This window comes from Anguilla anguilla, chromosome 10 (assembly GCF_013347855.1).
Source record: "Anguilla anguilla isolate fAngAng1 chromosome 10, fAngAng1.pri, whole genome shotgun sequence".
Lineage (NCBI taxonomy): Eukaryota > Metazoa > Chordata > Actinopteri > Anguilliformes > Anguillidae > Anguilla > Anguilla anguilla.
Genome location: NC_049210.1, coordinates 8741139 through 8754122, shown reverse-complemented (window position 1 = coordinate 8754122; position 12984 = coordinate 8741139). Strand labels below are relative to the sequence as shown.

General features: G+C 43.4%; 1 protein-coding gene across 1 annotated transcript; it reads left to right on the top strand.

Moving 5' to 3' along the window:
* The first annotated feature begins 795 nt into the window (after positions 1-795).
* LOC118206613 (LETM1 domain-containing protein LETM2, mitochondrial-like) lies at positions 796-12761 on the top strand. Its single transcript, XM_035379486.1, has 11 exons — positions 796-1159; positions 2136-2191; positions 2556-3012; positions 5588-5731; positions 6675-6812; positions 7507-7710; positions 8162-8281; positions 8546-8665; positions 9137-9238; positions 9871-9942; positions 10393-12761. Exons 2-11 carry the CDS (start codon positions 2139-2141, stop codon positions 10444-10446), a joined length of 1464 nt encoding a protein of 487 aa, XP_035235377.1. The 5' UTR covers positions 796-1159; positions 2136-2138; the 3' UTR covers positions 10447-12761.
* Positions 12762-12984: the final 223 nt, after the last annotated feature.

The following is a 12984-nucleotide window of genomic DNA, read 5'->3' as shown; positions in this document are numbered from 1 at the left end:
TGGCATGACAAGAATGTGGAAAATACAGTTTCGTTAGGAAAAAAAAAACATTAAGGATACATTTTATGATTAAAACAAGGCCGTCTTTCCTGTTGTGAGGAAAGGTTTGTGAACCGACTCTGGTGGGTGGTATCTGTTATCATGCATGTAACGTGCAGAAAAATGGACTGCTACGAAACTTTAAACGGGAAAGTCCTGAATGGAAAATTCAGGTAAATGATGCCCTCTGTTGGTGCAGATTTGAAACATGAACTGAATAACGGGCCTAACATATGATGACATGAACACATTCATTTCTTATATTTTCTTTTTTAAAGGATAATTCAGTGAAACACATAAACATCGTGTGCAGTATTATGTGTATTAATTTAATAAGTAGTTCCTAAAACATCAATTATATAGACTACACGTGTATTCAGAAATTGTCTTAATCAGCTAGAATTGTAATTCGTACAGCAATATATGCATTAGATCTACCAAAGTTGCCCGCCTGTAAATATAAATAGAGATGACCGGCGGGCTGGGACACCTTAGTGGAAAGTGTGTTGCATAAAAATAAAACATAACGATTGACGAAATGTGACAATGAAACAGATGCAAAGTAACAGGGCCTGGTGGCAAGAGTAATGTTTGTAGTACTAACTTCACCGGCAGCACGTATCCAGAGATCATGTCCTTAGATATGATTGGTCAGCGCAGTTATTGCGTAAACACAGTCAGTGTGTCTATTGGTGCTTAGCCTCGTCAGTCAAGGCGTTCCCACACTCGCCTGATCAGCGCGTCAGGCGCAGTCATGCTTGTTCGACCGACAATAACCTCCCTATTACAGTAGTGGGCCCAACTGTACCACCAAGGGCTGTCGGCTTGTAAAGGAAGATGAATAACTAGCTAATAAACCTTTCGTAAATGGGTTTATTAGCACAACAGTCGTTATTTCTGCTCCCCTGGTTCAGTCAAACCGATAATCTGTCCATTTTTAATGGATTATCGTCTTTTCTACAGAAACGGCCCAGCATCGCTGAAATAGGACCTTTGGAAACTGGAGAAGACTGTTCATCCAACGAAGCTTATTTTTTAAACAGACATCCCATCTGTTCGTCAAATCAAATGCAGGTTGCCAATTAGTACACGCTTTTTCAGCATAACGAATTGTCGCCAGGTAACGTACATTATTTGATAAGCAAAGTTACCACTCGTCTTATTCGGATGATATTGGAGGTGGAAGCTACCCCAGTTTAGATCCCTGGGCACGGCATTAGCTAGCTACTTGGCTACCTTGGGTGGCTAATGTAGTAATAGAAACTATCGAAATAACTTTCCCCTGTGGTTAGTTTAGTTTGTAGTCTAACTCACGCCAGCTAGTGGGCGACTGTAAGTGGATACATAGGGAATTAAACTGACAAGCTGTCTTAACTTGCAGTTTGGTTGGCTAGCTACCATTAGCTATGCTGGAATAGCAGTGATGTTGCTATCGTTGGTCAAAACCGATCGTGGTCAACTGGGTTGTTTGCAAATTAGGTAGTTTATTCATTGTCTACCTGTATGTAGTGGTTATGTTTACTACATTCGTTTATTTATGGTAGGTAGCTGACATGCATGTTAGGTAACTTCGCAAGCGTTACTTGACATAGCTAGCCAGCTAGTTGTCTAGGCTGTCTTTGCAGCAAATGGATTTGTGTAAATGTAGGCTATGCAGTAACTGAGATCATCCGTTCGATTTGAGCCTCTTTACACTCGCTAGCTAGCGCTAAATATACTTAGCGGTTCCTAGTTGAATAACTAGTCTAGTTTGCTTACTGACCTGGTTAACTATATAAATGCATCCTGACAGCCCTCAAACGTTTTTCATCATAACACTGTGGTCAGGTTATTTGGTCCAGCGATATGCGTGGCCATTTTGACATGTTATTTTGTTCAATGTGCATTTTTTTTTCATTGCAGTTGTAACTACTGGATATGGGTATTTGTGTAGCTACAGTATAAATGGATTAAATGAAGGCAGTATGTGGCAACATACGCATAAACAAACGCATGCGAACAAAAATATGTGTTAATTATCTCTTGGCTATTTGCAAATATATTGATGTTCTATTTGCAGTGTTTTAATATTCCATTATTTGGTGGTCTTATTTCAGAAGATGAACATGGCCGTCTTCAGTTCTCAGGTGCTATTTGCAGTGACAAGATCAAGGTAAAATATCCTTCTCATTGTTGGAAATGGAAAAACTTAGGAATCTATCAATGAAGTAAATTAGTTCAAGCACTTACAATGAAAGTTTTTTCTTTGTCGTTTGTACACTGAAACGAAACGGCACGAAGTAAAAAGTGTTATACAGAACATTGATGAGCAAACAATTAGTGTAACTTCAGGCACTTAAAATAATTATTTGTAACACAGCTTATTGTTATAACACATTTATTACTGGTCACATTCTGCATAACTTTTGAACTGTTTACTGTACGATTACCCATTAAATATAGAAAGCTTCGGATAACCAAATGCTTCATGTTATAGGACAGCTTTGCAGAAATGTATGGTTGATTTGTGATTTCAGGGGATCCTACTTGCTCTCAAAAAGACAGTGCTGCTGCTCTCTCCCGTCTTCGGCGTATACCCGCTACCACCCAGAGATCGCTAGCCGTTCTGCTCTGTCCGCGAGGCACTGTGCTCTGACCCACATCGGAGAAGTCAGGTCCAGCTGCGTACCCGCGCGATCTTTGCACGCTTCCTGTAGATGGCTCCAGGACGCAAAGGAGAAGTCTGTGGAAGATGACACCGCAAAGAGGGACTCTGTCGTGTCCACATCCCCTCCTTCCCCACCTGCCCCCGCACCCACTCCCAAGGTACCAGATAAACTGGTTGCCAGGAAGTCGCTGGGACAGAAGGTGGTAGAGGAGCTGAAACACTACTACAATGGATTTCGCCTTCTGGGGATCGACACCAAGATCGCTGGCCGGATGGTGTGGCGTCTCCTGCACGGTCAGCTGCTCTCCAGGAGGGAGAGGAGAAGGGTAGGGCACCTTTACTGACCGTTTGTGCAGTGCACAGCCTTGTGTGGTGATCAGATCTCAAACAGTTATTTATTGTTCTCTGGGCATGCTATATCAGGAGTATTGATCTAGGATCAGTTTGGCCTTTTATCTCTTAATGGGTAATGTTAGGGTAGGGACAGGGGAGGGCTGATCCCAGATTAGTAGGCTTACCTATAAATATGGCTCTGACCCACATTCATTGACTGGGCCTCTGTGTCCATTTTTTTAGATGTTTTTTTTTTTTTTTTTTCTTTGGAAAAGTTGTGGTTGCCAAAAGCTAGTGTTGTTTGATGGATACTGGTATTTTTGGATATACAACACTCAGGAGAATTTGTGAACCTTAGTGAAAGAGCAAGCAAGAATCTGAATGGAGTACAGTTTCTCTCAGATTTTGTGCCCATATGACTTTTTTCCGGCTCTCATCGTTTAGGGCAATTCCAGAGGTATAGAATTTGTTTCTGAATTGCAGGTTTTCGCTCAGTTTAAAATATGAACCTTAATTGCTTTGTGTTAATTTCAAAGTGTTTTCTGTAAGTGACAAAAGTAAGTGTATTATTAACCCTGTCATTTAACATATGATTAAAGCTGAAACCACTCTGAAACTGCTAGCTTACTTTGCCGGGACAGCGATCTGTCAGCGTTCAGAAGACCATGGCACAGAATACCAAGGATACTGGATGTGGAATATTTAATGCATTTGAAATACTCACTGCTATAGGAATGCTTAAACTTTTTTGTTTTCCAAGCTTCTTTTTAAACATTGTTGGAACATCATACAGTGAACCCCATACTGGGATACAAATCCAATCCTGGGCTGAGTGTGTGGTCTCCTACCTTCTTGACAGTGGTTCAAACAAATTAATGCATCACAAATTGTGTTGTCTGCTTCGGGGCAGACTGTGGTTCACTTTGAAGAGTCCTGCTCAGCCCGGTTTATGGCATAATTGCAGGTTGTTATGGATGCAGTGCTTTTGAAACGTCAGTTCCAAACAGAAATGTAAACTTGCGTTTGAACCCTGTGTTGAAATTCAGTAGCTGAGATTCAAGCAGCTTGGTACTGAGAGGGGGAGGAGGCTTCGGATGGAAACTATTTTTTTTTGGTTAGCGGCTGAATGGTCTATCGATGAGAGTTCTGAGGGAAAATGATCAATTGCCTATAGATTTCAGCTATCTGACCTTCATACTAAATGAATTAAAGCAGGATGAATCATTGAAGCCAAAAACATCATTGAAGCAAAAAGAGTATGTGCATTTACCTTTAGTTGTATTTATAGTTATTGCATCTGTCAAACATCTGCTTTGATGGCCTAAATGCAGAAGCAGCAACATCTCATAAATCACATTTTAGTGCCCTTTCTTTAATTCTAAACTCGATATAAGTTTGTATGTACAAATATGTGGAAAAACAAATCTCTGGTTAAAACTAACTAGTTTCCTCCAAACTGATTTGAATCCTTGAAAGTCCAACTGGTCCTCTGTGTTGACTCTTGGTAGCTAGCTGTTTGTTTCATTAATTTCTCTCAATGTCTTTTACATCTGTCCTTCTTTGTTCTCATTCCCATAACTGGACATAGCAGGTGACCGTAATAAAGTAAAAGCACTACTTTTAACGTTGGCAGTGTATTGGAGTGCACTATGTGGTTGTAGAGGATGCGAGATTGAGTCCCTGGTATGTTCTAGAGAAAGGGTGTGCCAATGGCATGTTGTAACTTTTAATTGAGCAGTGTTCACATGATGTTCTGTGTTCATATAATGCCATGACGGAAAGCAAACTAGTTCACACGTGTCGCTTGATAACAGACTTTGGGCTTCTGCCTCCTTTAGTCAGGTCTGTCTCTTGTAATCTGTGTCTTGCTCCTTATTTGTGAGGTTGCTGCATTTCTTAGAATTGATAAACATACCCAATAGAAATGGCAGCAAAAATCCATCCTCCATCACAGGCCGGTGGTTAGTTCAGGGGTATTTTAATAGTGTGAAGACAGACTGATATATTTTTAGCCTACATAGTGCTACTATCTTCCAGTTTGGCAACAATAGGTGTCTGTCTGTGCAGTCTGTCAGCCCTATTTTAAAACCTCTGGTTTACATTGGCTCAGGCTTTCTCTGTTCATTTCTCAGGTACAAGCATGTTAAGCTAATACATACCTAATTCTGCATAATTAATAGTTACATTTAAGATTGTTTAAAAGATTTAGAATCAGAATCAAAATCATCATTTTATCCAGTTGAATTTCATTTTGGAACAGTGTTCTGGTGTGACCCACCTAAGTTATACGGAATGGTTTGGCCACTGGTTTGGTGTGTCTAATATAAGCCAAATTTGTTTCTTATGAAAAAAATCAATTTCATGTAGGCTATCAGTGACATCTGTAACATTTTAGCAAGGGAGCCGACTATGTGAAAAGGCCCAGAAACATCCCTTACATTTCTCTTGTATTATTATAGTTTCTGTAATGGATAATGCATGTTGTGCCCCCTGAACACTGTGTTCACTAATCGCCCCTCTGGGGGTGTACGTGTGTGCATGACGCTAATCACACTGTGCCCTCTTTAGCTCATGCGGACCTGCGCCGACCTGTTCCGGCTCCTTCCCTTCATGGTCTTCATCATCGTCCCATTCATGGAGTTCCTGCTGCCCGTTTTCCTCAAGCTCTTTCCCGAAATGCTCCCGTCCACCTTCGAAACAGAGAGCAAGAAGGCAAGTCTCAGTTAGATTTGCTGAACGGTGCATTCGGTTGGAATATACAGGTTTTGCATGCAAGCATTTTATAATGGGCGTGGGTAGCGAGCTGGGTGTTGACCGTAGTTAAGCAACCCTGCACTAGTAACGGGAGAATGAGACTCCCAGTGAACCCCAGAGTAGGCTAAGCTAACGACAATGGCTTATTTGAACCAATACAAAGACTGTTCTCACCTTTGCAAAATGCTTGTTTGTTTCAAAGCCATAAGTCAATGAAAGCTCCTCTCATTCTAGGGTTTGTGAAACATCATACTCTCATCAATACCCTAGACTCTTTGTTGCCTTCACCATGGTAATTTATCCTGATACAGTGATCAGTTAGCCTGCAGCGAAACACCCCATACAAACATAGATCCCCTACTTCAACATTATGGTGGAAACATGCCTATTTACTTCGATCAGTGTCTTATTGTAAATATGGGAACTGGCGATATACTTTGACATTGCGTCTAACTCTTCCTACTGATGAGCCCAAACTAAATTCCTTTGGGCAAAGAAGGCATTCAGAAATGACCACTTAAGGAGAAAATTCTCCCAGCGTGGGAAGGATTATGAAATGTAAACTCAGATGTCCCATGCCGGTACAGTGAGCCGGATTTTTGACGGGCGAATGGTTTCGCGATATTTCCTCGTGGTCGCCTGCAGGGCAAGTCTTAGGTTTTAATTGACAGGGCCCCTCGGAACATTGTGAGTGCACGGTCGATGTTAAGTCAAAGCTCCGTCAGCACTCTCACTGCCCAGTGAGTCTGACTGGCCTGTGGTGAAACGGTCCCATGCTCTAAGAGAGTCTTTCCGCTTTGTTCATTAGCGGCGCACCCTGCTGGAGAACGCGTGCAGGCGCTGCTCCTGCGGCGAGATCGGGCCGCTCACGCACCTCCCTGCCCTCTCTCTCTCTCTGCAGGAGGAGAAGCAGAAGAAAGGTCTGGCGGCCAAGCTGGAGCTGGCCAAGTTCCTGCAGGAGACCATCGCCGAGATGGCCCGGAGGAACAAGGCCCAGACCGACAACGAGACGCAGAAGTTCTCCACCTACGTGCAGCAGGTACAGAGCGCTCGATGGCCGCTTTCCACCAGACACTCTCCTGCTGACATGACACCCGCAGCCACACTATTAGACCACACCACATTTATCTCAAAATGCACTCCAGGCTGAATCATGAATGTTCTGCCCTGCCCGTTGAAGTCAAATAGATCTAGATCTAGTTTTGCCATGATACATCACATTTAGTGTGTCACCGCTTCCCTTTTTCTAGTGCAGATTCTCTGGAGGCTCTCTGAGTTGCGCCCGCTCTTTTCCGTTTCCCTCGTCCCGCCCAGTTTGTTTTGAATGAGGCCGTGCGAACACGACGTGCACACATGGACGGTGTTATGTTCGCGCGGCGTAGCTTTGTGCGTAGACGGGACGGTGTCGGGTTATCTACCAGCTGCGGCAGTCATTAACTTGCAGAGTCGGGGCTGAAATGGACGTGTTGAAGAAGCTCGCTGAGAAGGTCAAGGGTCACGGCCTGCAATGATAAGGCAAAGGAAGTTTACATAGTAGAGTCATGTGACCCCCCCCCCCCATACTCTGTATTGGGAAACAGAAGAAAGAAGACTGTTGCTACATTCCACTGAAGCACAGATAAGAGGCACATCTGAAAGCACAGTGTGTGGTTTCTGAGCAGATGACCTCATTTGGGTTTGGAGTTGGGTTCAGACGTGCACGTGTCCCCCCCGTCCCCCCCGTCCCCCCCCAGGTACGTCACACGGGGGAGCAGCCCACCACCAAGGACATTGTCAAGTTCTCCAAGCTGTTTGAGGACGAGCTGACGCTGGAGCACCTGGAGCGCCCCCAGCTGGTGGCCCTGTGTAAGCTGCTGGAGCTGCAGCCCATCGGCACCAACAACTTGCTCAGATTCCAGCTGATGATGCAACTGCGGACCATCAAGTCTGACGATGAGGTCAGAGAAAGGGGCGGAGCCTGCAAAGCTTTCATATCTACCTATTGTTTTGTGAAATTGATGAATACCCTTGTTTATCAAACAATTCATATATAATCATTTAGAAGTCTTCAATTAAGCATAAATACATCTAAATGTGTGTAATTTTAAAACAACTTTTGATCTTGCTAAACAATGCATTTACCACATTTTTGTTTTGCCACATATTATAAGCAAGGGAAGTGCTTATAATATGTTAAAAGATTTCCTCAGTGTTAGAACATCAGAGGCCTTTTTTGTAGAACCTGCACGGAAACTCCTAAAACTGCAGATCTAAGAGGCCGGGGAGATTTCTTTTCTCATTGTTCTTGTGCAGTGTGCATGTGGAGATATTTGCTGTTGCATAACCTGTGCGTGTCTGTGTGTCTGGGTGTCTGTGTGTGTGTATGTGTGTGTGTGTGCATGTGTACAGATGATAGCTACTGAGGGTGTGGCTGCTATGAGTGTGTCTGAGCTGCAGGCCGCCTGCAGGAGCCGGGGTATGAGGTCTCTGGGGCTGACGACTGACCAGCTGCGACAGCAGTTACAACAGGTACCTGCTGTACCTCACTGCACCCCACTGCATGTCTGCTGTACCCCACTGCACCCCACTGCATGTTTGGTTACGCCATTAAATCCGATCTAATTGTAAAGATTGTTAAGTGTTGAAGGGTGACAGATTGTCAAGTGTTGAAGGGTGACATATAAAGTTAAATCAAACGATCCAAAAGATTTATGTTACGTTTAGTGTGTTTAAAGGTATGAGCTTGTGTGCAGTGCTCCGAGCTGTGCTGACCTTTGACCTCTCCTGTTATAGTGGCTGGATCTACATCTGAAGGAGAACGTGCCCCCGTCCCTCTTGCTGCTGTCCCGGGCCATGTACCTCACTGACCTGACACCCAAGGCCCCCGTCATCCCCCCCGTGCCCAAACTGGAGGTACGCCTGCTCCAGCGGTCCCGTGGCGTAAACCTGTCCCTGTCCGTCCCCTCTCATACGCCGTTTGTTACAGTGGGACCCGTTACTGGCATTGTTTCTGAGATGCATGGCTTAGTAGCAAACTCTGAACCGGAGGACTGTGCGCTTGACCAGTCAGTGTTCTCAAGTTCTCCAAAAACAAATAGATGTTTTGGTGGACATAAAAACTGCTGATACTGCAATTCACCCAGGTGAACCTGGAAAAACCGGTAATACAATGTCATTAGTAACAATACACAAGGCTTATCATGTTATTTGCAATACACATGCACCATGACCTTTGTCATATTAATGGCTGGCATGCGCCATAAAAATATGCAGACATGCTGACCCACAAAGATGATGAGTGCGCCAGAGGGCAATAAATACATTATCTGAGATTATGCAATGGCTTCCAGGCTCATGTGAGGTTGGTGTCCTTCCATGTTGCAGAAAGTTACTACTCCAGCCGAAAGCACAGAGACCGAAGGAAAACCCGCGTCAGCCTCTCTGGATGAGCTGGTGGATTCTGCCCCCGTCATAAAGGACAGAAAGGCGGGTCGACACTTTCTTATTGGTGTTCAGAGTAGGGGGCGGGGCCCTTTTTTTTGTTGACAATTTTCTCTAACAGATAACAAGCTGATTTGTCCTTGTGTTCACTTGAGTAGTCTTGTGCCTAAAGCCCATTTTATAGTAGCAGAAGCACGTAAAGATGTCACAGAGCATTTTTTTCCAGCGTAGGCTAGCCTATATGACAACACTGATAAGATAAAGGCTTGTTTTGAACCATCGCCCTAGGTGAGATTGCAGGCCGGCGGTAGGGTTGTTTTTATTATTTTTGATAGTTGCTGAGGGGGAAATAAAACACAGATTTTTCCAATCACTTTTTTTCCTAAACGTTTTAAGAATCCGCTGGTGAGCATGTGACCATCTGGTAACGGTCCCTCAGACGTTGGGAAACCCAGCGGATACTGTTTTATCCATAACTGTGTGTTATGGAAATCCAGGATAAATCACGTAATCTGAAGACCTGTGATTTCCAGCTCTGGAAGAGTAATGGAAAATAATTTCCAGAGGTTCTGGATATTTATATTTGGTGCCATGAGCTTTCACTATGGAGATTTATAGCAGCTGATTTTTTTTTCTTGCATCTCCAGTGTGTAATGGATCTTCTGTCTATTTTCTAGGAGGAAGAGATGGAGGATAAAACTGGTAAGCCTGTTCCAGACACGCAACCAACAGCAGGACAAGTAATACAAGTAAGTGTAAACTGGAGTCACATGAATAGTGGCCTTTCACTAGAAGGACACATTTCACTGTTATGTACTGACTAAAACATGGTATGCTGCTTATGACCTTTTTCTTTTTTACGCCATAAACAAACATGATTTTAAGTCTAAAACGCTGATAAAAATAAGACTGTGAAGTCCACCTGACTTCACCATAGAACGTCCTGCAGTTCTAGCTGAAGCCCCCGCACGCCGTCGCTGTGACGCGTGGCTGTTCTAGAATAATCCAAGCAGCCGGCGTATGCTCTTCATGCTCGCCGTCTTCACATCGGTGAAATGCCCAGGGACAAAATGGCGTCTGTTCGGGTTAGCGTGCGGCCTCCTTGGATTATTAGAGATCCTACTTCTCACCTCAGCACCTGGTATGAATGTGCTGTGAGCAAGACGGCTGCCTTACTGTGCGCACATTTCCCTCGCCAGGCCAAAGGTACCGAGGTGTCCCAGAAGAGCAAGATGAGCGCCAATGGGATCTGAGGACCACGTGAAGGAGCTGAGCCCCGTTCTCTAAGAGAGGAGGGGTCGTGCTGCTAAAAACCAGGGGCGTGACACCCCACCCCCCCTCCCCCTCGGACCCCCGTTAGGCCACAGCGCTGTCCAGCCCGCCTCCCGCGACGAGCGCGTCTCTATGGAAACGGCAAGGTTTGAGCTGGACTTGCCGGGCAGATGGCGCTTTCCCATTTCCAAACGTCCAGGGCCCGAGTCTGCGCCCGAAGGGGAGAGCGAGACTCGAGATACTTTTTTTTTTTGGGACGCATGTTTATTTTTAAATGCACACACTCCGTTCGGGTTCGGGTTTGCAATTCAAGTATTGACACATCCGAAGGCAAATTAGCGCAGAAACGGACTTCTCGTATATGAGCAAAACTAAAAAAAAAAAATTAAAAAAAAAGGTTTACTAAACAATAAAAATTCAAATTATTTTGTTTTGTCAGTTTTGCTCCTGGTAGCTGAACCACGATTTGTATATTTGTAAATGCGCTGTAAATGGCTATCAGTGTCAGGCAGATTTTACCTACAGCTGCTCTGTACAGTCATATGAACTCTGGCTCCTTGATTTTTATTTGCATTATATGTGAGAATATTTGAATATGAGGTTGAAGTGTAATTTTAGTTTTAAATAGCGGCTGTAAATTGCAAATTTACACTTTTGAAGCAGCTCTCCATTCCCTGTCTTTGTCAGGGCCGCAGTCTGTATAATTTAAATATAAATACAAATTTAAATATACAGTGTATATATTGTTACAATGGTATTGTCAAACCCCCCCAGTTAGCTTTGAAATGTAAATCTGAAATTGTATTAGGGAAAGATTTTCTGCTAAAATTACACTGAAAATATTTTTGCCACAAAAGCAAAATTGGGCAATTTTCCTCGATCGTATGTATTTAAAAAAATATTGAGTACAAAACTGAGGAAAAAATTGATACAAAAGACAATATTTTGCACCAATGAGATTTTGTATTAATTTATACAATCTTCCCACAAAAATAAGACACTGAGATGGAATACCACAGGGTTAAGTCGATGTACCCGGTACGTATGTACGTAGTTCTGTGTTTGCTTGTGTTGCCTTAGTGATGGGGGAGAAAACCACTGGAAATTGGGTGATTGACAGGAGATGTATGTTCATTTTAAGTTTACGCCAATCCGCAATGTCCCCTCCCCTCCCTCAGTTTACCGTCAGAGTTAAGTAGCTTAACTTTCCTCTTTCGTGCGTCAGCACGCTAGCCTTTTCCCTGCTCCACGTTTCTGGTGACCTTCTGACAACACGATGAAGGACTAGGAGAACAAGAGCCACGTGATTAGAGGGCGATGCTGCACTGGCATTTCAAAGGTAGGGTTCAACCCAGAGCACATGGTGCAATATTGGTTAGCCGGGCACTGGGGTTTTCCCCAAATGGTTGAATGGTTGTTCGGTGGAACGTTTTTCTTGTCCAGGAATGTCAATCAGCAGTCTCTTGGCTTTGATTCTGAAACGAATCTCTTAGACAAGAGCATAGACAGGTTTCTGCTCACAAAGACTAGAGCTGATAGACTTAATTTTTGGTGTGTATATTTTGTGGTGAGATTTTAAATTGAATTGCCAAGCAATTTACGAAGTTTGGTGGCACCTTCCTGGTTAAACAATTGCTATTCTGGGATTAGACATACACTAACCTGGAAATGTGGAAAATGTAACTCTACTCTGACATTTTATCCACAGGTGTTTAGTTGTATGTAACGTTTAAGGTATTGTAATTTTTCATAAGTAGGGTGGCATAGCCTTGACAAAGGAGCATCAAAAGTAGCTTCTTGAATGGCCCTATGTTTTTATGGAAATTGTGTTTTGATTTACATTTGGCCTATGTAACTCTCCATGCTGTAGAAGAACAGGGTCGTTTCCTTCCCAAACCCTTCACTTCTCTGAAAGTTCGTATTGTGAGTCTTCATATTGTGGGCTGGGTTTGCTCTAAGCAGAGCATGGTGCTTGAGCTTTTTAACACCACAAAATGGCGTTCGGCCTGACTTCACTGTGTCATCATGTGACCGCAGGGGGAAAAACACAGTTCCTGTGATGAAGTCACTGGGATGTTCCATAGCATTGTACGGATGGGCAAGTCAAGCCTGGTGCTTTAGATATAGATGAGGTCAATGAAACCCCATGCTTATATATTCCACCGTACCTTACACACATGAAAGAAATGTTGTATTTACATGCATTCAAATGATCTGCCTTTTCACTGTACACAGAAAAGCTTACTGGAGAGTTCAATATTGACAGCATTAAAATAATCAAATCTTAAAACTTGCACTGTCTGCCTCATTGTCTCTTAATTCTTTAGCAAAATAATGTGAGAATTGCTGTACACTATGCACGAAACACATATTCCAAAAAGTATTCCATCTGAATCAATTTTATACATTTGAACACAATTTCCATAGATCCTAGCCATGTACCTCAAGGCCCTGGGAATCCATCTGGCTCATTTAACCATTTTTGTTTATACCGCACCTGGGGTGTATTTCATGAAGTG

Bases quoted from the DNA above. Each gene is read 5' to 3' on its own strand.
- LOC118206613 (XM_035379486.1), top strand. From the start codon at position 2,139: ATGAACATGGCCGTCTTCAGTTCTCAGGTGCTATTTGCAGTGACAAGA. The intron at 5,732-6,674 runs GCAAGTCTCAGT...CTCTCTCTGCAG, and splicing joins TCGAAACAGAGAGCAAGAAG to GAGGAGAAGCAGAAGAAAGG. The intron at 6,813-7,506 runs GTACAGAGCGCT...GTCCCCCCCCAG, and splicing joins TCTCCACCTACGTGCAGCAG to GTACGTCACACGGGGGAGCA.